Source organism: Verticillium alfalfae, genomic scaffold, assembly GCF_000150825.1.
Source record: "Verticillium alfalfae VaMs.102 supercont1.3 genomic scaffold, whole genome shotgun sequence".
NCBI lineage: Eukaryota > Fungi > Ascomycota > Sordariomycetes > Glomerellales > Plectosphaerellaceae > Verticillium > Verticillium alfalfae.
This window is the reverse complement of record NW_003315036.1, coordinates 1,610,880-1,634,355: the sequence shown is the minus strand read 5'-3', so window position 1 is coordinate 1,634,355 and position 23,476 is coordinate 1,610,880. Positions and strand designations below refer to the sequence as shown.

Below are 23,476 nucleotides of genomic sequence, written 5' to 3'. Positions count from 1 at the left end.
TGGCCAACGTGTCCCACGAACTGCGGACGCCTCTCAACGGCGTCATTGGCAACTCGGAGTTGCTGCCGACAGCGCGCCTCAACAGGGAGCAACTGGACATGGCGGACTCGATCCGAGTGTCTGCCGATCTGTTGCTCACGGTCATCAAACGACATTTCTCGATTTCTCGAGAATGGAGGCCGACAAGATGAAACTGTATGTCATCGCCTTCAACCCGGAGGAGATGGTGCGTGAGGTCGTGCGTGCTGTGTCGTACAGCAACAGGCAGAAGACACAGAGGAAGAACGTTACGATTACCAAGGACATCAACCTTCCCCCGATGCTCATTTACGGCGACCCCATCCGTCTGCACCAGGTGCTTGGGAACCTTATCAACAACAGCCTCAAGTTCACAGAGAATGGTTCCATCACGATCGGGGCGCAGGTCGATTTCGATTCGAACGAGAAGGCTGTGCTTACCTTCAAAGTCCAAGACACCGGCATCGGCATTCCACAGCAGCAGCTCGAGAAGCTGTTCCAGCCGTTTTCGCAGGCGGACGCCAGTACAGCAAGAAAGTACGGCGGCAGTGGTCTCGGACTCAGCATCTGCAAGTCTCTGATCGAGACCATGATGAAGGGCAAGATTCACCTGGAGAGCCAAGAGGGCGTCGGCACCACGGCTTGGTTCACCGTGACCTTTGACAAGGCCACGCCGGACGTCAATGCAGGTGACGCGCAAACCGTCAAGTCGCCGCCCATCGCCGACCGTTTCACGATACCCGCGACTCCGCTGAACGAGCTGGCGCCAAACCCGTTCATCCATCTGACGACCATACCGAAGGACCAGATCCGAATTTGCATCGCCGAGGACAACCTGATCAACCAGAACATTGCCATGAAGTTCTCGCGACGCCTGGGCTACACGACGGTGGACGCGTACGAGAACGGGCAAAAGGCAATCGAAGCACTGAGAAAGAAGGCACAGGAAGGAGAGCCATATCACGTTGTGCTCATGGACGTGCAGATGCCTGTGCTCGATGGCTATGAAGCGACCAAGGCAATCCGTAGCGAGCCCTTGGAGGCCGTGAACAAGGTCCTGATCATCGCCATGACGGCATCGGCGATTCAGGGTGATCGGGAGAAGTGCCTGGCGGCCGGCATGAACGATTACATCGCGAAACCCGTCCGGGTGGACGTCTTGGGCCGAAAGCTGGACAACTACATCATGCCGCACACCGCGGCGACGGGACCCGGCAGCAACACATCCGTGAGGCCATCCCCGGCATCTGGCGCCTTCGCGCCGCCACCTAGACCTGCGGCGGTGCCCGTGTCTCAAACCCCGCCATCTTCGCGCACAACGCCAAGCCCGCCCGTGTATCCCGGCTTCGAGGGCAACGGCGTCGCCGCCAGCGCGCCTATTCCCATTCGCGACAATCCCGCCTATAGCCGCCCGTCCGTTGTGCCGCTGGCGCCAAGCCAACGATCGAGCGAGACGCGGCTGTCGGACGCAACCGACGCGCCGTCGGTGACGCCCTCGCAGAAGCGGCTGACCAAGAAACTCACCAAGAGTCGCACGAGCAGCGAGACGAACATGATTCCGCCGCCGCCGCCGCCGTCAACACAAACGCAAGAGAAACCAGAGAAGACCAAAGGCGTGCTCACGAAGCGGCCGCCGCAACGGCAGGGGACGACGTCTTCGACAGACGGGATGGAGAACGTACCGCTTGACACTGCTCAGCGGAACAGCGCAAGCTCGAGCCGGGACCGGTTTTTTATGGGCTGAGGGCTTGCGTAGCTCAACCCCAGCTTTGAAGAGGCGTGGGCGAAGCATCTTTATTTTGAGGGAACATGAAGCACTTTTCATAGACGAGAGCATCTACAGCATGTTTCTAATTTGACTTTGAGGAAGAGGAAGACAGAAGAAGATGTAATGCCTACCCGCTAGTGTTGGGCAACGGCATAGCAGACGGGGTTTCATATTTCTTCTTGCTTTTTTGTTTTGTGGCCCCCGGGGAGTCGGCAGTTTCTTCCAGCCCATTCTGCTTTCTCGCTATCCTTTACTCTTTCCTGCACGGCGCTCGGGAAGGGATGACGGTCGGGGAAGGGGAAAACAGGGGGAAATCATTGGGGAGCACCACCACGTTTTACTTCTTGTTGTATGGTACATTTACGCTTCTGCACATGTATGTGGTGCGCTGCCAGTGGAGAGAAAACGAAGGCAGGATGAGGGAGGGAGCGGGAAAGACGGATACAATGCAGTGGGCTGCTGCATGGACTTTGTTTGACTTGACGTACGAGTGTCTATTTTGATGGCCCCGTCTCCGAAAGACGCAAGAGAGAGAGAGAGAGATCTTGCGGAAATGAAAACCGATTCATAACACCACCTCCCATGTGACTTCTTTCGTGCCTCAACTCTATCTGCAACTGTAAAGTGCCTTCTGATCCTGATTGCAGTTGTGTTGGCCAGGTTGACAAGCATAGGCGAGGACAGAGAGCATCATGATGTGATTGATACCTATTTTGTACATGGCGACATACGATATTTCGGATGGTAGTATCAACATCCTGAGACGACAGTGACAACTCATTCCCTCCCCTTCCGGAACGATACCCTCACTCCCAAACTTTGATGCGGCGGAGTCCAAAGTGAGCACATTGGAGGCTATGTTGGGAAGCTTTCACACAAGTGCGATAGCAGGCCAGGCAGATACAACATAACTCGTATCTATCCATACCCCTTTTGACTCAGCCACGGGCTAGCAGGCGAGGAGACGCACGTCAAGTCCATGCATGCTACTCCATCTGCGAGACAACTTTCGTCTCTGGCTGCCGCTCTAGCTTGTAGTAGGAGTGGGCTGATGTTATGAGGCGCACAGATCTTGACCCGAAGCATCATCACTGCTGCGACGCAACAGAGGTCGAGGCACTTTTGCATCATGAGCTGACTGACTGACTGACTGACTGACCGACTGGAGCCGCCCGGTTGTTTGAATTGACGACTAAAAATGGCCGAACAGTCCGCGCCGATGTCGACATGGCTCTCGGTCGGACCCTTTCTTTCTGGCCACACCCCTTCCCTCCCTCACCCCGCCCTCCGGTCTCAACCGTTCGTCCCATCTGACTTGTTGCTCGCCCGATTAAGCACCGGCAACAGTCAGCGGCGCACACGGACCCCCTCCCTTCTTCGGCCGTGATAAATCAGATGAGACGCTCTGCTTGCCTTGCCGGGAGGGGTTGGTTCGCCCGACTGCGCGTTCGTCCCAGGTGGCGGGGGAAGGCTTGGTCTCGCGCCCTCGTCACGGACGGCCCAGCACCCGCGACTGCCGCCGTCTCGAGCACGCGGCCGGGAGAGGGGTCAGGGCGGACGAAAGAGACTCCGACACCCGTGTGCGCCTGCTTCTTGACTCACTCGACTGTCTGAGGATTTCCAACTCATGACGAGCTGGAACCTTTATCGCGTGTCGGCTTTAGTCGCGCTAGGTCCGCAAGCTGGGCAGTCTGTTAGTCAACGTCCAATGTGAGCAAGAGCAGCAGATCCCTCAAACGGGAAGCTCTCTGAAACATGCCAGCATCTCATGCCGACTCATCCGTCTCAGTCGGCCAACTGCCGACTTACTGCGTCCATGACAACAACAAGGAACGTAGCCTGCAACCGCCAGATGGATTCTTGTGCTCCTTCGCGAAAGAGAAAAAAAAAAGCAACCACATCATTCAAGGTAGTGGAAATACTGACAGAGCAACCCAGCGTCATGCTCGCTGCGGGACCAACCTGAGTGCTCACGGACCGCCGAACAGCGCACGGGCATGGCCGTTGCGGGAGGGGAAAGCAGGCTTCTCTCATCTGCCGTGCCCAGGATCGCCCTCGCATCGGAAGAGCTGCCTGGTGAGGGTTCCCCTCTCGATTCGGTGTTTCATGTGACTTTCTTGGACGTCCGTGATAGAACATCGCGCCTGTCCGCGTGTGTGTGCACGGCGCCATGTTTTGCATGAGATCCTTTGCGTGCCAGCCCAAGCCTAGCTGCCTCCCAGCCTTATCTCCTCCTTGCAAAGTCTGGATAGGTGCAAAGTACGACCTCGTGGCGGGCAAATCCATGAACGCTCTTGGGCACCGCAATCTCGAGTTTGAGCTATGCGATGGTACGACCCCACAGAAAACGCTCACACAGAATGCAAGTCATCTCTCAGGCTTGCACGCTGTTGCCGCTTCGGGAGGAGGATGCCAGCATAGAGCAAACCCTACAATGCAAGTTGCATGTCGGCTGAAGTTGTAGTGTATGTGTGATTATTAGTCTCGAGTGAGAACCCAACCCTGGTCGCAGATCCATTGCTTCAGGATGCCTGCTGCATATGCCAGCAATGCCAAGGCGTGTTTGCACCACCCCACTTCTCATTTAACTTGCACATTCGAGCTGACGCCATGTGAGGCTTGACAACGGGAGATGAGAAAGAATCTGCGCCGCAGTTCGAACATAACAACGGTGGCTCGTCGCTTGCATTGCTCTGGTGCGGCGGGTAGCCGAGCTACTTGCTCCTATAACCACGGCGGTATAACACAGCCCTTGCCGCGGAGCCGAGTCAGGGGCCAAGGTGGCATTCCAATTAACAACCGCATTTGCTCCCAATGCAAGTTTTGATGAGGCAACTGACTACCAGTATCTGGTATATGGAGTCATTACTTACGACTCGTCCGAGTCGTACGTGTCTGTCGTCAATTTTCCTCTCTAAGAACGCACAATCATATTGATTGGGCAAAGATCTCAGATCTGGTAGGAGAGAGATGGAGTGACACTGTGAAAGGTCCGATCCACCTAATAAACTTGGGACCGGGAGAAGCAAGGCCCCCTCACCCACGGACCCTGGCCAGCCTAAATGGAGGGAAGGACAACGGAGTAGGCGGAGTGGATGATACAATTTGTGCTTGAGACCCTTCCAGGATCGCTTCCCAGTCGCGCGGGTTCGTTGACTCGCTCGGCCCAGGTTGGGAGCCGGGGAGAAGGGCAGCAAACCGAAACGTCTCGAAGAGGGCAGGATCAGAGGAGTGAGCTCCAGATGTTGCTGCGTGATTTCCATCCCGCCAGGTTCTAGACCTGTCGATCCTTACTTGTTGCCTTGGACGCTTGCACACCAACCGGCCTGGCTGGGAAGCAATCCTCTAGTCGAGCGGAACTGAAGCCGGTGCAACGAGCAAGGAAGAGGCGAAAGTGGAGGTTGCTTGGTGGATATCCTCGCTTCTTCGACTTGTCAGAGTGGCTGTCAACCACGTTTTCGACGGCGTACGCCACAGGTACCTGCGTGGCGGTACGGCGATCACAACCAAATGGTGGCCAAACTGGGTGCGATCAGATATTCGCTGGTTCCAGGGAGCCTGCAAGCTAGAGAGGCGACAGGCTCGTAGAGATAGGGCAGGTACATAGAACAGAAGGAGCCAGTGACTTGACGTTGCTGGATTCCGCCGTGGCTGCACCGTGGCTTGAGTTGGTGTCTCCCAAACTGGAGACCGCGTTTGATTGAAGGATTGAACGATGGGCGGCTCACCATGTTGCCCCCCCCCCCGCTTTTGCTTCCTTGTCCTTGTCCTGTTCCTGGCATCCAGGTACAGCACCAGACTGGCAAAACTACTGTTGTTCCGCCGAAATGTGTCGGCATGTGTGCTCGTTCGGACAGGCTATGTCTTCCCCGCGCCGAAGAGGAGGGGTTCCAGGCGTCGTGTGCCTAGATGACGGTAGCTTTCGCGTTTCATGCCTTCTTGGGATGGGGTTGGTGTGTGAGGGAATACATTGATAGTTCAGTGTATATCACTAGACTCGTAATTACACCGCTGGTAGTGGTGTTGTTGTCCCGGTCGACTGGAAGCCCACGTAGCGTGATGTTGGCGGTCTGGGTGAAGCTGATCTTTGTACATTTCGACTGAGCGACAGCATGAACGATTTGAACGACTAGGTTGCTAGGCTTGAGGCGAGAGAAGAAAAACCACGAACAAGATCGCCATTATCAATTGCTTGTTTAGATCTTCAAGTAGAGGCTACCTCTGTCCCAGAAGCACGAAGCTCTAGACGCACCAGCCCGCGGCCGTTCGTTGCTGGCCGCCGATGCTTCCCGCATTGGGTGGCTCGTCGAATCCCGCCTGTGGGTAAGCTAAGCCCTGAGGTGTGGGAGATCGCGCGCTCTGTGATGGCACCAGCGCTAACTGAGCGTTGCCATGCCATGCCACGCCTTGATTGTATGCCAGTTGGTTTAGTTCTCGGCCTTGAAGCTATCAGCGGACACGCTCGAATGAGGGAGGGCTGTCGATCTTGTAAGCCGGCGCGACGACAGATGCGCGTCAGGGAGGGGGGTCCGCAAATGAGATTGGCCTGGCCTGGCCTGTTTGTGTCTGGTACTTCCTGCCCCTCTGAGCTTACGGATAGACGCAGGTCGGCGTTGCGGCTGGGACGAGGACACGGGTCAGCAGCACGTCAGACCCAGGTTATCATGGACACGGAGGTCCGCGCTTGATCCAGATGCAGAAGCTGAAGCTGTCGGAGCTGAGATTTGAGCCGTCGGGGTTCAGAACGCATGGCGCGTGGCGGCAGAGCCGAACTAGCTGTACATGGTGTCGGTGTCAAGAATTGGACCGATTGAGGCCTAGTCTGCTTGGAGCTCTAGCTGGTCAAGCCAAGAGCTCTTCTCTCTCTTCTGTATAACGCTCTATGTCATCGCGTTCGTCCGATATGGCATAAGTCGTGTGGCGGTACCGTGGAGTAGGGATGAACGACAATGGGTCTGGACGTGGTTCATAAGTTGCATTGCCCGAATCATGACGGTACATGTAGTGCTGGAAGATAAAGGGCCAAATGTCCAACAGGAGCCGTTCAATGTGAAGTCGGCCCCTGGTGTTGTGCGCCGTAGATATGCTCCATATGAAGGCATATATGTCTTTGTAGGGATCTCACAACTTTCATCGGCCCCCACTTCCCTCTGGCTAGAAGATCGGGGGGGGTCTCTTGCTTTCACCAGGGGGGAGAGACCTACAGAATGATCTGGGCAGGTGCCATGCAGACTACCAAGCAAGAAGGGGGTCTTCTCAGCAAGCCCAGCAAGCCACGAGTTGATCGTTCTTTCCCCAAGAAGAAAGTATCCCGGAGTGCATTTCCTCTTCTGGGCTAGTGGTCTCTCGGTAGGAGAGTATTTGGTGTCGCGTCGTTTCAGATTTCCTGCACTGAGCTTGCCTTGACTGGGATACAAGGATCTGCCTGCCTGCCTGCCCGCCTGTCGTTGCCTTTTCGCCAGTCCCCCCGTTGCTGCCAAACCCCCATCTTGAATCACCAACTTCGAGTCATCCCAAGTTGGCCATCTTGTGTTCGAGCATAGAACACGCTGATCGTCCTACGAGTTACCCGACATTCCGACGCCATACTGGAATCGACACGAAAGGATCGCCCGACGATGGAAAACATTCGTCCTCGCATTCGACGGCTTCCTGTTTCGGTCAACCTTCGCAGTCGATCAATCAATCGGTGGCCCCCATACACCCTTGATGAGCTGAACGAAAACCAAACACACACACCGTATACGGTATACCAACTAGATCGATCCCCTGTCCAGGTGTAAGATCATGCAACTCCGACGCCTGCCACTGCTGCCTCTGGCTCCATACAAGACTCGCGCCACAATACATCCGACGTCTTCCCGCTTTCTGAGAAATTTCTTTTCGCCAACGTCATGGTCTGGTTTGACAGGGCTCCATTTTAAATGTTATTGCGAACTGTCCTGTCAGTACCGGCTTCTCGTCCTGCTGGCGCAAACAGCCCTTCAACAGCGCTGGCAGAGGTTTGCCACAATGGCCCAAAAGAACACAAAGTTTGGTTGAACACGGTCCTATCCGTGCCGCTTGGCTACACTCCTCGCCTGGTAGATGGAATTCTCTTGCCTGAACCAGATCAGTGCACGAAGCAGTGTGGCGTAGTTGAGTTTACAAGTGGCATGTGGGGAAGAACCCCCCTCGGACACAGCGCCATAAGTGCCCTCGAACCAAACTCGTGCACCATGCGGGGGCTTTTCACTGTACTGGAGGTCTTTTCCATCAGCGAACCAGCCCACAGACTTGGGACTCTTTCCTATAAGCCAGATCTGCCAACAGGGCCCCATTTTTGTGTATGAGCGAGACCGAGACCGAATTGCTTTCTAAAGCTTACAGCACGAACAATGGCTTTGATCTGGAAATCGCCATCCCCTGGAGACTCAAATGTGCGGTCGACGGCTTCTGCCTCACTCATGCACCGCCATGGATAGACAGACAAGTACGAGCCGCGCTAATACATTCCGCGTCTGGACGTACGTCAGCCTGCCCGGTTCCAGGACGGACTACGCAGTATGCGTCCACTGGGTATCACACTTCGGCCCCCGAAGCATGCGTCAACTGCTGCGACACCACGGCCTCGGTGACTCGAACCACCGAATAGCGACAACGAACGGCCATTGGCGTAACGCCCGACTGAGTGAACAGCAACGTGTGAATGAGCAGGATTTGGGAAGGTTGCTCAAGAAAGATGTCTCCCTGCCTCAAGATGGATCCAAATTTTGTTTGATCGGAGACGCGGCCGGGACTGTGTGCTTCACCATGCTGCATAAGGCCAGCCTGACCTATTAGCAGAGCCACCCAAATGGTCCTCCAAAGACTCAGATGTCGGAGGACAAGGCGAGCTGGCTCCAGCTCCAGACGCCTCATCCTCGTCTCACGTTTCACTGGACCCCGTACCTTACCCATACAACTTGAGGGATGACTATCTGTCTCAATAGCACTGTGGCGCGTGCCAGCTCTGGCGCTTGGGTGACTGCCTTCTGACCGTCGATGTTCCAAATTCCGAACCCTTCTCTCTGGTGACGAAATGGTGGGTGATACTCACAGGCTTGCAGCCCAGGATATCCTGCTAGGCGCCGTTGGTGACACGCCGTCGACCAGATTCGACATCAGATCCGCGTCTTCTGCTCGCCACCCAGAGGCAGGCTGGGAGGGTGACATGGATGGTCGTTCGATACGGCTAGAGCCGTACACACTACTCGATTTTAGTGTTGGTATACTGTTCGGACTGGCTTGAATGGCAGTCTGAGTGACCAGCAGCGAGCGCATCGAGTCATGGAGCTATTCTAACGCCACACAACCTGCACAACTGGCCTCACAAGCTTTCGTGAAAGGCATCTTTGGTCTGTGCCTCTTGACCATGTTATTCTGCCCACACTCGGCAAAATTGGTCCTCATTCCAAGGCCACATCCGTAACAAAATCCACTGTGGCTGGTCCAACCGACTTTGTTCGTGATATGAGTGTCCACCAAAAAGGACCGGCAGGTAAGGGGGGGGGGGCGCTGTGCAAGGGGGGTCAAGAGGAGGGGGCCGGGAGGGGTGCTCAATCTCAACGTGGGTGTAAGCCAGACTGAGAAATCGACAAGCTGATCAGCCACAGCAGCCCCAGCTTCACGCGCCGGGATGGAACTCTCTTTGGTACGGAAAGAGGCACGCGTACGTCGACAGGATCGTGTTGTGTACAAGCCGGCCGTTACGCCCTCCCACCACTCGGCAATGCTCTCGTTTGGGCAAGAGGCGCATGTGTCCATGTGGGTGGTTTGTGGCAGTTGGACGAACTTGTGCTTCTGGTCCAAAGGTTGCAGTCAACCCGATCCCTGCCAACGTGCCTCGTCAATCGGCCCTCGAGTCTCAGTCTCCACACAAGTCCCGCACCTAGAACATTCCGATATTGTCGATCTGCTGCTCCTTGGGGGCTTAATGGAGTCCTCCCTTGCTGCACGGATTGTCGCCGCGAATGACAGAACCTGTACTGCTTGGTCTTCTCAACCGCTCTGACAATCAACAGCATGGCTTTTGTCGAGAGAATACAGACCATAGGCTGCTAGGAGTCGTCAAGGGATGCTGGTCAATGAGATAGGGCTGCTATGCCCCTACTAAACCAGCTGTGGCTCCTGGTCCTAGCGCTGGCTTGAGGCGGGCTCATCATACCTGCAAGTCGACGGGCTGACTACTGGCTAGGTGCCTTAGCCTCCACATCACATACCTGCACATCCAAGCAGCACATACCCTCGAACGTGGCTGTATTGGCTGCTCCTTACGAGTAGGTTCTAGAGCCCCAGTGCCCTTCAGCCACTGTCCAGGTTGATATCTTCTGGGGTTGGTCAAAGAAGTAAGGCAAAGAAAGAAAGCAAAAAAAAAAAAAATGGCGACTCGCAAGTCCCCGTTTCGTCGAGCCATAGTGGCGAAACCCAGCTGGCACCTATTGTTCACCAGCTCTGCCGAGTCAAAGATAGAGTTTTTTTTTCGTTTCTCTTTTTCTCTTCCTCTCTCTCCCCATTCTCTCATCTGACCGTTCCTGCCTGGAAGACTAATCCCAACGTAGAGGGAGGAAAGGCGTAAGATTCAAGATCCAAGTTTCATGGTCTGCCCATCCCAGATCCTCGAATCAACCTTTCAGACCTTCGCCACACCTGGTCACACTCTGGCAAAGGCCCCGCCACGGCCACACACCACACCCCTGGACCGCCCCCCCCCCTCTCTCCTCCGTCACCCCCCTCCGGCTTGGAGACACACCCCCGTGTCCGTTCCCCTCCAAAGTCATCTCTTCTGATACGCGCTGGTTGTCACTGAAATACACCAGGCCGTCCGGCTTCTCCACACGGCCATCGACCTTTCCCCTTTGGTCGTTGTCTAAACTGTCAAGCAACGGCTTGGGCTGAGCGGTTCTTCTCTCTTGTGCAGAGCGGTACAAGGGTACATTGGAGGCTCGCTGTTGCGTCGTCTCCTTCCCACGCGTTGCCTGCCACTCATCTCACTGCCAGGTTTCCCTGTGGACGACACCCCCTCCCCTCCGACAACCCCGGCCGGGCTAGAGAGGCAACGGACACCACCCTCAACGCCCCCAGAGTCTCGTCCTTGGTGCTGCTACTACTCACTACTAATACTACTCCCACGACTGCTACCGCTTGAGCACGCTGCCCTCACTACGGCTCCATTCCCGGGTACTTCTGGTGTACGTCCCTGAACCTGGACCTTGTCCTGGACCTAGACCTGGAGCCCCCGACCCGTCCCTACGTCGGGTGTCCTCCCCTTACTACCTTGGCGAGCTCTCGAGGCATGCCTGTGTGTCCATCCGGTACTCTGTACCCGTCTGTACCCATGACTAGATGAAGGGCTGGGCCTGCTCGTGGAGATAGCTCATCACCATCCGCCCCGCCCATCCGGTCATTACAGCGTACTACATCTACTTACTTGAGCCGGTCGTTCCTCTCCAGGTTTGCACTTCCAAAGGTTATTCCCACCACCCTACTCTTCACCTTCTAAGCTACTACCTCTTCCTTTGTTTTTTTCTCCCCTTCCCTTCCCCTCTGTTTCGGTCTCACTGCCTAACCCTGCCTTGACAATTGCTTCTCCTCCCATGTTGCCCAACCAGAGGCTCCAGCCATAGTCGCACCACCCACCAAAAGTATACATGACGATGCTCACAGCCAAGCAGCCAGTACACTACGGCTACAAGTCCGTCCATGACCTTCCGACTCCGCCTTCTACATCCCGCCTCTCACCTCCTCTGGCCTACCAAGAGCCTGCCCGCAAGAGGCTGCCTGCCGTCCCATCCCTCCGCAGCCACAGACCTCCCGACCAGCATCTCATGTCCCGCACCCGCACCGCGGGCTGCCGATGCCGGCTGCAATGACACTGCCGCCTCAGCAGTCTCACGCCAGCAGCGCATCAGGCCCTCCGCCGCCTCCGTTACCGCCAGCCTCGCAACCCGGTCTCAGCTCGTCCATCTCGTCGTCATCCGCCCATGCCCACCATCATCTTGGCCAGCTGCCAGGTCCACCCCCGCAGTGGCAGGGTGCCGAGGAGTCCATGAGAAGCTGGCTCACCGCCAAGGCCGAGGAGGACCGTCGGAAGCAGGAAGAGGAAAGGACCAAGCAGGAGTCATTACGCCTCGAGCAGCGAAGGATAGAGGCCGACATGCTGCGAACTTCGCTTCAAGGCGGTATCCCACCGCCTATTGTACCTCTCGTTTTTGCCGGAATGGGGGGAGCTGTATCACCCACGGCCTTGGACATTGCGCAGCAGTACATCGCATCGCAGGGCCACGGAGCGCATCCTCAACTCATGTCTACACAAGGCGGTCAGCGGTCACCTGAACATAGGCGAGACTCGCAATCGCATGGGTACGGTCCCTACACGGGGGTGCCTTCGACCCCAGTATCAGCGCCTGGTCCTCACGGTTATGCTGCCTACCCTGGGTCGCCTCAGACTAGAGGCAGAGCCCAGACCCTGTCGTCAACAGGGTCAACAGGACGTGCAGTCGGCCCCAGCTCCAACCTGCCTAGTCTCAACACGGGAGCACCACCGGCAGGCCAGTCGCAGTCGTCAATGCATGGGCACGTCCACGGCGGACACGCGCCATCCCAGCAACTATCAGGCCAACAAGAGTCGCAGCAGCAGCAGCAGAGTCCTGGCATCTACTTCCACCACTGGCAACCGCCCACCTCCCAAGCCGGAAGCTCAAATCAGCCGGCGACACCATCTGGTGCGTCCAACAAGAGCAAGAGAAAGCGAGATTCGCTTTAAGCTAACCCTGGCTTGTCGAGGCGAAGTAGGAGAGTCTCCCAGAAACAAGCGCAAGGCAACGGATCCGCAGCAGGCCGCCCCGATGCCGAGCCACCAGCAGCATCGATTCAAATCTCCACCCGTTCTCTTCAAGCCCGGTGCGACGCTGAGCAACCCACCACCTAGTCGGCGGCGGGGTCAGCATTCTCGGAGGGGCAGCGACCAACCGTCGTACAGAATGGGCGGACTCCACCACGGCGAGAGTTCGGGAACCCCCAGAGCCTCGTCCCCAATGGCGACCGGACCATCTCTACAGCATCATGTCAACCGCATCGCTGGAGGCCATTCAGTCTCGTCGCTTTTATCGGAGGAGCCGTCGTACGCGTCAACGTACCCCTCCTCTTCTTCGGCGGAGACAAGACAGGATCAGGAGCGACAGGCAGAGTACCAGCGACATCAACAGGAGCAGCAGCAGCAGCAGCAACAATCACATCAAGAGGAAGGACATAACGTCAATAGCAGAAGAAGCAGTCCCGAGCAGCATGGGAGATGATCCGCAGGATCGGTAGCCACGCGAGACGAGGCGATCAATGAACAGCCAGGACATGGCAGATAGGCCAACCGGCGATTTTTTTCGGCTCCAGGGCTGAGCGCGACACACCCGTTGACAGGGGCATTTTCTTTCGGATACGACCGTGACGACACTTTTCGATTCTACGGGTGCACATTATTCTTACCTTTCAACACTCGACAAACCCTCATGGGTCTCGATGGCCGCCTTTTCGTTTCCTTTCTTTTTTTTTTCTTGGCCCCCAGCGGGCTAGGGGGCGCTTCTCCGACTCTCGATTCGAGATACATCATTACAGGACAAGGGTGTTAGGATCTCAGCTTGGGGACTTTCGATCAGCGCATCTAGGGAGTAGGCAGGCAGGCGGGCCGGCAACGGGGCATCTGAGGGGCGGAACGCTTCGGTTTTGACCAGTCTCGGGTCGCAAGCGCTCACTTTGAATTCGAACACATCATACCATAGGGTCTTTTCTTTTCTTCATTGTACCTATTAGGTCCTTCTTGTCTTCTCTTCTTTGGTTCCCCTTGTCCAGCTCTTCTATCTCATGGTTCTGTAGAAGCAGTGCAAAGGAGGGAGGGGGCGGCTTGACGACAGCATTTTGTTGCAACACTTCAGAAAACAAAAACAAGCACAGAGTCAGCAGCCGACGCAGCATTCCCCTATCTCGGGCGCGAGAGGGGTTCTGGAGAGGCGACCTTGTCGGCCTTTTTCGAGCGGGCGCGGTTGAACGTTCGCACCAGGAGGGAGGCGGCGAGACGGGGGATAACAGCTTGGGCCGGGCCTGGGGGTTGTGCCCGTCTCGCCGCCTCCGGACATGTATTGCGATAGCCTGCGCTGAGAGCAGAGATTTATCAACGTTGAACTGATCATTCACTGCGCACCCTTGATTTGATTTGCTGCCGTGCCAAATTTGCCGAAACCGGTTTCCGCAGGAGGATGCAATTTCTGTGCCGCCTTTTGGACGTTGGATTTCTGCCTCGCTCGTCTACGTCTACTCCCGTTCGGGTTAGGCTGCTTGGGGCATGCCAGAGGCTCTCTCTCGCTCTCGACCCGTTTGGGCTGCAGGAAGGGGGGAGGTGAGGTTCGGGACGGCATGTTTCAGACCCTGGGGTCGTATTTCGCTTGTTTGATTGGGGAGGCTTTTCTTCTGCCCTTCATCTTCAATCGGCCGCCTGTTTCCCCGCCTTGATTCGCATTGCGCGCATCTCGAGCCACTCTATTGGCCTTTTCTTTATGCTCTGTTGTTCTTTGGGTCCTGGCCGTTGCGTGGAGGGGGGGCCAGAGGGAGGATGCAAGGCGATCCTGTTCGGGCGCGTAGGAGGGGCCGTGTGCCGTGATTTTTCCACAACTTTGCAGGGCAGACGAGAAGAGGGGAGCGAGAGACTCCCCCTACACGGGCCCGCGCGCCTATCTGTCTCCCTGTACTCTCTCTCTCTCTCTCTCTCTCGGCATCTTCTCTCGTCTCCCTCCCCTGGTAGCCGGGTCCGTCTGTACTTGGAGGTTTGCTCTTCTTCTCGCTTTGCTGCACGGCCCATTGCATGCGTGCGGCCTGGTGGGCCCGAACAATCAACTCCATGAAGTTTAGTTCGTTAGGACATGCCGGATTCGGGCACCGGCCGTGAGATGGACCACTCAGGGGCGGCGCTGCCACTACGACGTTTTGTGGCATGGGTGTGTGGCTCGTCGTTTATCGCTTGCCGCCTGGTGTCTCGCTCCTCACATCTCACGTCTGTTTGTCTGCATATCTGATGGCAACCCTAGATCTGGGAAACGAGCTGTTCCTGCTTGGCTCTTTCCCGTCACCCTTTTGTTCCTTTGTCTCCTCGGCACCGGAGAGGCGGGGCGGGTGGGTGGGAAGGGAGAGAGAGGGGAACAAACAGGATGGGCGCACCTATCGGCTGTCGGGGTGCACGTAAGGTGAGACATGGGACGGCGCGCGGGACACCGCTGGCATGGGAACAAGTCTGGGGAGGGCAGCGGAAGGAGGGTGGTGGTGGGGGCGTGAACAAAGGAGGACGGTCTGGCCACGTCCAAGCAAGCCTAGGTAGTAGGTTGGGATTTAGGTAGGGACCTAGATAGGGACCTAGATAGGGACCTAGGTACGTAGGGCTGCGTGGGATGAAGAAGGCTGGGGCGAAAAGATCACTGCCGCTCGACATGATGACGTCAGAGAGGGAAAAGGCGTGGTGACACTTCTGTGTGATATAGTACGACTGCACTGCTCTCGAGATGAAGTGATGTCTCATGGCGAAAAGGGACAAGTCGCGAGACCGGGGGAGAGGGGCGCCTCTGCCGGCAGGGGAAAAGCCTTCGGGGGGGCCTCCGAGGTCAAATTTGGCAAAAGCGGAGATGGGCCACACATATGGTGATTATGCGCAAAGCACCTCCCCAGGTTGGGGGGTCTGAGGGGAAAACTGTCCTTCACCCGGTGTGCTTGAGGCGAAGGGTGGCCCCCGGAATCCTGATGGAGATTGCGGACTAGATGGGTTTCGAACGAGTCGGGTTCCTGCCTGTTTGGTGGTATCATGCCCCCGTCCCTGGGATGCTGGATAAGGGGAAGGGGGGGGGCTGCTTTGTCGTGCGCTCATGCGTCGTTTTCGACCGGCTGGTCAATCTCGGCCAAGGACTGCAGTGCTGGCGTGTCTCTGATGCCAATGGACATGGGATGCTAGATCGAGGTGTGGCTACATGGCTGTGAACGGGCGAACGAACGGGTTCGATCTGAGGCTTTCATCATGCAGGAGCACTTGTCTAGGGAGGGAAGGTCGACACGAGTTCTGCACGCATCTTCCGAGTCGAGCATGTGCCTCGACTTGTACGTCGTTCAGAGATGGAAGTGATGGACAGAAGCATGAAGCAGACAGATGAGGGAATGGCTGGCGAAGACTCTGATGCAAGGTCTGGGTGTCCAGCGAGAGGCTGCGACGTACGTATGGAAGGGCCGTTGCTCTTGAAGTCATACCCCTACTACTGCCAGCCGTCGCGTCAGGTTGCGACTTGTGTTAGAGATGTACGAATTGAACCGTGACAAAGGAAATGACCAGACGCAAATCCAGACCTGGCGGACCTCGATACACAGATAAGAATGGTACGCGAGGCGACGAAGTCCATCATGCTCTATCTTCAAACCCAGTGGATTGGGGCATTGGAAGATATCCTGGTGGCCATGGAACCGAGTCGAGCTAGGGACAAGGTCTTCAGTTCGGAGCAACAAGTCAATGTGGCTCTCCTTGGGGATGTCTTTGCTCAAGGTCATCGAGAGTGCTTGGCGTTGGCGTTTGGTAAGATTGACTCTTCTGTTTTTCGGTTTCCTTCTCTCTGCGTTTTCAGTCTCCTTGCACGGTATGGTTGAAAGGCCTTTCTGCGACCATAGTAGGGCACAAAACAGTCATCTTCTGATTCGCAGTCAGATGCAACAAGAGGAGTAGTCTTCGAGGTATCTTCTCGAGCAGAACGCAGATGTACAGAAACCTGGTCTCGTAGACGAGGCTCTGTTCATAACCCTCCCTGCCGTGGCATTTAATAACCAAATTATGCTTCAGAAAGTCTACTATTGGAAAAGAAAGACCCTAATAGTTAATGAGAAAGTGAAACTCATATCTACTCTTAGTAAAGTGATGCGCAAATAGCAGCGACGAACTCCTCTAAATAACCTCAAACCTAAGATAACACGTGCTTGGAAGCACCCACTCAATACAAGAAAAAGCAGCTCGAGTAAACTACACAGGGTTTTCAAGGGACGGCATCCAAAACGTACTTGTTTCCCCTGTCGAACGATTTCCTAGCTAGATACTCCGTGAAGAACCCCATACAGCGTGATAGACCAGTCTGTTACTGAAGAATCCAAGACTACAGAAATGACAGAATCGTGTGTTACGTCCACCTGTACTTAAGATAGACTAGCCAGCCAGTCTTGTGACTATCTGCACAATGTTCTCTGTCTTTATTTCTCCCGCTCTGTCTATCTCTCTGCAAAGAGGAGTGCATGGTTGTACAGGCTCGACACCTCTGTCTTAGGTCTGCAACGAACAGCATCGCGCCTTGTGCCGGAGGAAACATTCACCAGACGGATTGAACCAACCGCGATGGTGCCCAATTAAGAAATCGCAGCCATGGATTATCATAAGCAGCTCGGAGAAACGCTTGATCCGTGTGATCGGGTTACCAAACTCAATCAGGTCCTCCAAACCGATGGGCACTCAACATGGGAGATGCAACTGAACGGACATACCCACTAGAACATGATACTACCCGCCCCGTACCATCACCCGTGGGGCTACGTCGTGTTTACAAAAATTAAGCGACGGTATACGCGAAGGCGCTCAGTGAGAGTCTTGAGATGAAGCACATGGCATACGAGCATCTGAACCAGGTCTGTAGCTGACAGATGTATCATCCAGGTCAGCTACCAAGGGCGTCCGCCAGCCAGCTCACACATAAAGCTCAGAGTCCCAGTTATGCTTTGATATTCAACAGTCAATTCAACTTAGACATTATGCATTCAACCCCCCGACTAGCCGTCTTGTATCAACACAGCCTCAAGCCATCGTGCCGAAGCTCTAAAACAAGCGACAAAAGAAAACGTGTCCAGCCGTCTAGGCAAAGTCATGCGCACATGGGGTATCGCGTGCCAAACGCAGAGCAGAAAACAACAACAGACCCAGAGAAAGAACAAGAGAAGAAGAATAAGAAAAAGGGAGAGAGGGAGACACTGTCACCGCCAACGCCTTGCACGCTTCAACATGGAAGCTCCCCAGTCCGCCCGCCTTCCCACTGAGACTACCGTTTTGGTGAACCGACATCATCGTTCGTACACCCGCGTGTTCCCCGGTCGAGCCGGCCGGAGAGCAGGCGGCATTATCCACCTAGCAGAGCCTTCTAGGCCCGCTTCTTCCCCTGCTGCGCCCGCCACTCTGCCTTGGTGACCTTCATGAGCAGGTCCTCATCCTTGATGGGGATCCACGACGTCAGCGCCTTCATGGCGTTTTCAAAGTCCGAATCGAGCAGCACCTCACCCAGGGCGCTGATGAGAGCTGCGCTCGTTGCGTGCACAATATCGATGCCCATCACAGGAAGTGCTGCCGACGGCGGCCCAGCAGACTTGGCCGTCATGGGTCGCTGCTCAGGAGCTGCCTCACCGAGAAAGCAGGAAAACGTCCCAGACGCGGAGCTGCGCCTGGGAAAGGGAATCCGAGAGGGTTGAAGAGGGTGAGGGTACCAGCGCGTGCCCATACGCAGGCCGGGTCGATGCAGAAGGTCGGTCCTGCGATAGTTTAGTGCCCTGATACATTCATGGAGCGGCGGAAAGGGAACGGTACCAATTTTGCCTTGCGTGCGACGTCTTTTCCGCCCAACCACTGCGTCCTCAAAATTCCCCGAAGTGCGCCCATGAGGCCCTCAAAGCCGGGCTGGTACAGCGCCTCCAGCCCGCGCAGCTGCCACATGCGCACGAGCATGACGAAGCATTTCTCCTCATCAAAGTAGCACAGGAGGGTAGCGGCCAGCGAGGCCATACCCTGGACGTAGCCGACGTCGGGAAAGTACAGCGACAGCGCGTGCAGCACACGAAAGAGCAATCGCTGACCGCCGCGGTAGCGTCGACGGAACATGATGTGGCGGTTGATGGTGCGTGGCACGTCGAGATCGATCTGCACGTCGTCCGGAGAGCCAATGTCCTGGTAGCGGCGGAAGGCAGCGATAATGTCCTCCTCCGGCGCCGAGTCCTTCCGGCCGCGCGCACTCGTCGCGAGGAACGAGTACCATGCAGAGGCGCGCCAGCGATCAGGAATGCCCTTCCACGTGCGTTCAATGAGCTTGGGGTTCTTGACATCAAACTCAAAGTACATGCCCTCACCGTCCTTGCCCTGTTTGACAACCTTGGCCATTTTGCGCCACTTCTCGGAGCGCTCCCACTCCTTCTTCTTGATGGCCTCAGAGATCTTCTCGACCTTCTCCTCGTCTTCCATGCCTGGAGCGAGTGTCAGCATGTCGCCGGCCTCGTCCATCCACCGGCGGTTGCGGTTGTGTGGTAGATAGTTGCTGGCCTGGCGAATGGCAGACCGCGTGGAGCGGCGCGAGCGCACCGACAAGCCCGAGTTCTGCGTGTTCAGCGATCGGGCTGACACCTTCCTGCTGGGCGAGCGGCCGCCGGCGCCGAGATGGCTGGAGAGGCCGCCGGACGGATCGCGCTTCATCAACAGGTTCCTCCTCCTAGGAGCATACTGTGCAGACTTGAGCTCGGTGGGCGTGCCGACGCGCGAGTCTGGGTTGCGGGGCGGAGCGATGAAGCCGTAGCGGTCGACATCGGCATTGTCAATATCCTCCCAGTCTTCAATGCCGCCGGCGCGTTCATGTTCGCGGCGCGCGTCCTGCTGCTCGGGTCGGGAGGACGAAGAGGTTGCGGAGCGCGGTGTAGGCCACGCGAGAGGAGGTTGCAGTTCGGAGACCCTGAGGAAGAGGACCAGGTCAGTGGGTGTTCGAGGCGAAGCAGAAGCAGGCGACAAGGAAACCATACGGGTCATTCTCCAGCTCCTCGCTCGGGACGGGTTCATTCTGCTCGCCGAGCGGGGAGAGGCGTCCTCCGTCTTCCCAATTGATGACATCGCCAGATTCATAGAGCGATCTCACCTTTTGCGAGTCCTTCTCAGCCTCGGGGGACAGGAGGCGAATGCTGGGGGTGGTGGTGGTCTGGGATGCCGTCTCGAGGGCGGTGTCGCTGGTGGCGGTGGTGGTCGTCATGGCGATGCTGGGGCTGGCAACGTCCTCGGAGTGCGCCTTCTGCGACACGGCCGTCGGCGGTGGGTGCACGTCGCCTTCGGCCTCCATGGTGCTGTCGGTGGGCTGGGAGACTGCGCGTCGACCGCTGAACATGACACTGCCGCGTTGGGAGAAGCTCAGGTTGGAGAGGAAATCATCGTCGAGAAACGCGTCGTTCGGGATGGCGATGGAAAGGGGCGAAAAGTCAGGGTCGGCGGGGGCGTCAGCGGGCAGGTGCGGCGCCGGCGACGAGGCGACGGCGACAGGGGACAGATTAGGCGATTTCTCGCTGGTGCTGGCTGGGGAACTGGGATGGTCATGGAGATTGTGATGCGGGACGGGGCTGGCATGCTGCTGGCCCTGGCACGCTGCGGACCCCCGCGAGAGCAAGGGCATGGGGGCGGCACTTGATGTGGCTGAGATGGGGCTTGTTTCTTCGCTTAGCGAGAGCTGTTTGTTCCGTTGGAAACGTTTGGTCGTGTTCAAGGTCCGCAAGCTGAGGCTCTTGATGAGTCGGCGGGCCGGTGTAGGTGCGGACGGTGGCGGCGGCGCTGACTCTCCTGCGATGGATGACACGGTTGACGAGGTGACGCAGGCGATGGGGAGTGGTGAGGGCAGGGATGGATGCTCGGGCTGATCGTCGGTGGAGTAGACTGATTCCGTGTCGTGAAGGGAGGGTGGGGATGGTGTCGGTGCTGTGGTCACGGTGACGCCCGCTTCAAAATGCTTGTCGTACAAGGCAATATCGTGGAGCTTGTCCCTGTCCTCGTCGTCCTCGTCCTCGTCAAAGAGGGTGGTTGATGAGGTGGTGCGTGCGAGGCCCGAGTCGCGCTTCCACGCCTCCTCGGGGGGGATGGATGTGTCGCGGCTGGCAAATAGACTGCGGAGCGCAGGGTGCTGCTCGTTCGGTGGCGCGACGACGACGACACGAGAAGGGGGGTTACGGGCGGCGGAGGGAGATGTGGGCGGGGACCGGGGCGAGGAGGTGCAGGGCGAGGTGGGCGGGCGCGGCGCAGACCTCGTTGTGGTGACGGATGTTCTTCTGCTCGAGGCCAAGTTGGTTGTTGAGGTGTTGGGGGAAGTAGGAGCAGTTCCGGCGAGGGAGCGAGGCGGCATCAGAATAGGTGGTTCGGCCTGCACTGTGTTCTCGTACCGAAAAGCCACGACGTCGCTGAAGATGGAGGTGACGCTGAGGGGAAGCGGCATCAGGGCCGACGGCTTGTGCCTCGTTGCCCTCAGGCTGTTGGTGTTGGTCGCGGTGGGCATCTAGGAGGGTCGTACTGTACTGTGGCGTACGGCGGTATGGGTGGGGATCTTGATTGATGCCGTGCTAGGGGGCGTGCACAGATGACGATCGCCGGCAAGAGGGCGGATTAACCTAGTGCGTGCCTTGCAGTAGTAGGCGTGTACGATGGGACGGCGCGCGGGGAAAGCTGGTCGACCTGTAGCTGTAGGCGGGTCTGTGCTAATGGCACTTTTCTTTGGCACACAGGCGAACTGGTAGTGGACGGGAGCTGATAGGTAGCAGGGAGCTGAGCTGTGTCTCTTGGCTCGGTATAGCTCGACGGAGTAGCTCAGGTGTGTATGGTGGTGCGTGGATGTTGGTGTTGGTCCTGTCGCTAGTTGGGAGGGGTGAGGGGTGATGGGCGCGTGTAAGGACGAAGCAAGGAACGAGCGTCGGGACGGTGTGATGTCGTCGTGAATCAGAGGGATCGTGAGGTCGTTTAAGTGGATAAAAGGAGGTAGCGTCGAGGGCGTGTGCGTCGTTGATTTGTTGTTGTTGTTGTTGTTGATGATGTTGATGATGATGATGATGCTCGTCGTTTGTTTGCGGTTAATGATGGGATGAGATGATGAGACGAGGGACCAATCGAGGGAAGTGACGAGGGAGGAGCCAAGGGGGAAAAAGCTCGATATTATAGACAAACTAGTCGAACCAAGACCAAAAGCAGTAACCCAGGATCCAGACAGACCCAGGCAGACCCAGATCGTCGTGGTGTCTTGTTGTTGATCGAGGTTCCGAGTCAATAGATCCCTTCGACAGGAATAGGGTCAAGTGCCCCTTGCTTCTGCTCGGCTGAGAAGCGTCTGTGATCCCCGGATTGGTGTGTGTGGGTGTGTGTGCCCGTGTCGAGAGCTACCGGGAACAGATGCTTGGGAGCCGGAGAAGCAAAACAGAAACAAAAGGCCATGGATGCATGGGGTCCAGCTGATGGACGTTTTGTTTTCTCTTGTGCGAGCAGCTCGTGCTGTTTTTTTCTTTCTTTGTGTGTCTTGCTCTGTCAGAGATCGTTGACGCGATTCTGCTGCAGCAGCTGTTTCCTACTGCTGGCAACTTGCTGCAAACGATGAATGGAGAAGGAGAGGGGCATCATCCCCTCATGATACCATGGACTTGAAGACGACTTGCCGTGGTGCGCTGTCAATGGGCGTTTGACGCGGTATCTTGGGTGTCACCGCTCTAGGCATTGTGCAACTGCCGCCAAACCACATGCGCCTATCGTATTGTTTTGTCCATGGCGCCTGCCGTCGCCAACGCAGCGAACGTGACATGCCACCTCACCTCACATTGCCTCGTCTTGGGTCATCACGAACGGAACCTATTCCATACCCGCTCTACCCAATACTGCTTCATGGCTCATGGCCCTCAATCTTTGCCCGCCAAGCAACTCACTTCTCTTTCTGCGACCGACACAGGTCACAAGCGCCCCACGCTATCCAAGCCCAAGCCCAACTGCCGTTTGCAGACGCCTTGGCCATCCCTCTCGCAGAACCTCCCCTCAAACCTCCCCTCGAACCTCCCCATCCATCATCCGCTCCTCTCCATCATCAGGTCTTCTCCGATCAAAATCTAGATCAACCCCAGATCCAGGCACCAAATACAGGCGCAGGCACACAGCCGTCAATGCAGGTACCATGACCGGCTGACACGATTTCCGAACCCACTGTCTCGGTCCGCCCGCCAAAAGAAAAACCACAAACCGCCACCAGCTGGCCAGCGATCTGCCTCCCGAGGGCACCAACAGAGCCACTTGCGCATCAGCTTCCATTGATCTCCTCTCCACTACCGGAGAAAGAGAGAGAGAGGGGGAGCATCAGGTAATCAACAATCCTCTCCAGGCCCCCCCAAGACTCCTAGGCCCCCCGGGAGGAAAAGAAACACGCCTCGCAGGACAAAGTAAGTCGACAATCTACAAGTCGGCCAATCCCGCCCGAGCCATTCCTTGCCGAACCTCTCTTCAGCAGGCGGGGTTTTTTTTCTTTATCAATAAAATTTTCAATCAGATATCACAAGACTTCGTCCAGTCAGCTCGAGGAAGAAAAAAAGACGTTGTCGAATTGGTGCATGATTGACGTGGCAGGCTGTACGTGGGCGTTCGCCTCGGCTGACAAGCGACGTGAGAACCAGTCAGGCACGCACGACTCGAACGCCCACGGCTTGGCTCGTCATCTCCTCTGTTCCCCCCTTCCGCACCGTGCTTCTTCACCTGCCGGCCCGTCATCTTTGACCATGTCAGCATATCATACTACAGAGAGAGCCTGCAACGTGGATTTCTTTCTCCTCGTCACATACACCGCGCGTAGGAACGTGTCACAAGCTGAA

General features: G+C 56.6%; 3 protein-coding genes across 3 annotated transcripts in view; 2 read left to right on the top strand and 1 right to left on the bottom strand.

Moving 5' to 3' along the window:
• Positions 1-1,762, top strand: part of VDBG_03003 (autoinducer 2 sensor kinase/phosphatase luxQ) — a gene marked incomplete at both ends in the record, with an annotated part of 5,952 nt that extends 4,190 nt beyond the window's left edge. Inside the window, one exon of the mRNA XM_003006818.1 lies at positions 86-1,762. Coding sequence (XP_003006864.1) covers positions 86-1,762 — 1,677 coding nt within the window. The remainder of the gene's footprint in view (positions 1-85) is intronic.
• Positions 1,763-11,672: 9,910 nt separating this feature from the next.
• On the top strand, positions 11,673-13,101 carry VDBG_03002 (conserved hypothetical protein; the record flags this gene model as incomplete). Its single annotated transcript, XM_003006817.1, has 2 exons — positions 11,673-12,528; positions 12,599-13,101. 2 exons carry the CDS (start codon positions 11,673-11,675, stop codon positions 13,099-13,101), a joined length of 1,359 nt encoding a protein of 452 aa, XP_003006863.1.
• A 4,893-nt stretch (positions 13,102-17,994) lies between these two features.
• VDBG_03001 (conserved hypothetical protein) lies at positions 17,995-21,138 on the bottom strand (the record flags this gene model as incomplete). Its single annotated transcript, XM_003006816.1, has 3 exons — positions 17,995-18,292; positions 18,475-19,563; positions 19,631-21,138. 3 exons carry the CDS (start codon positions 21,136-21,138, stop codon positions 17,995-17,997), a joined length of 2,895 nt encoding a protein of 964 aa, XP_003006862.1.
• Between the last annotated feature and the right edge of the window lie 2,338 nt (positions 21,139-23,476).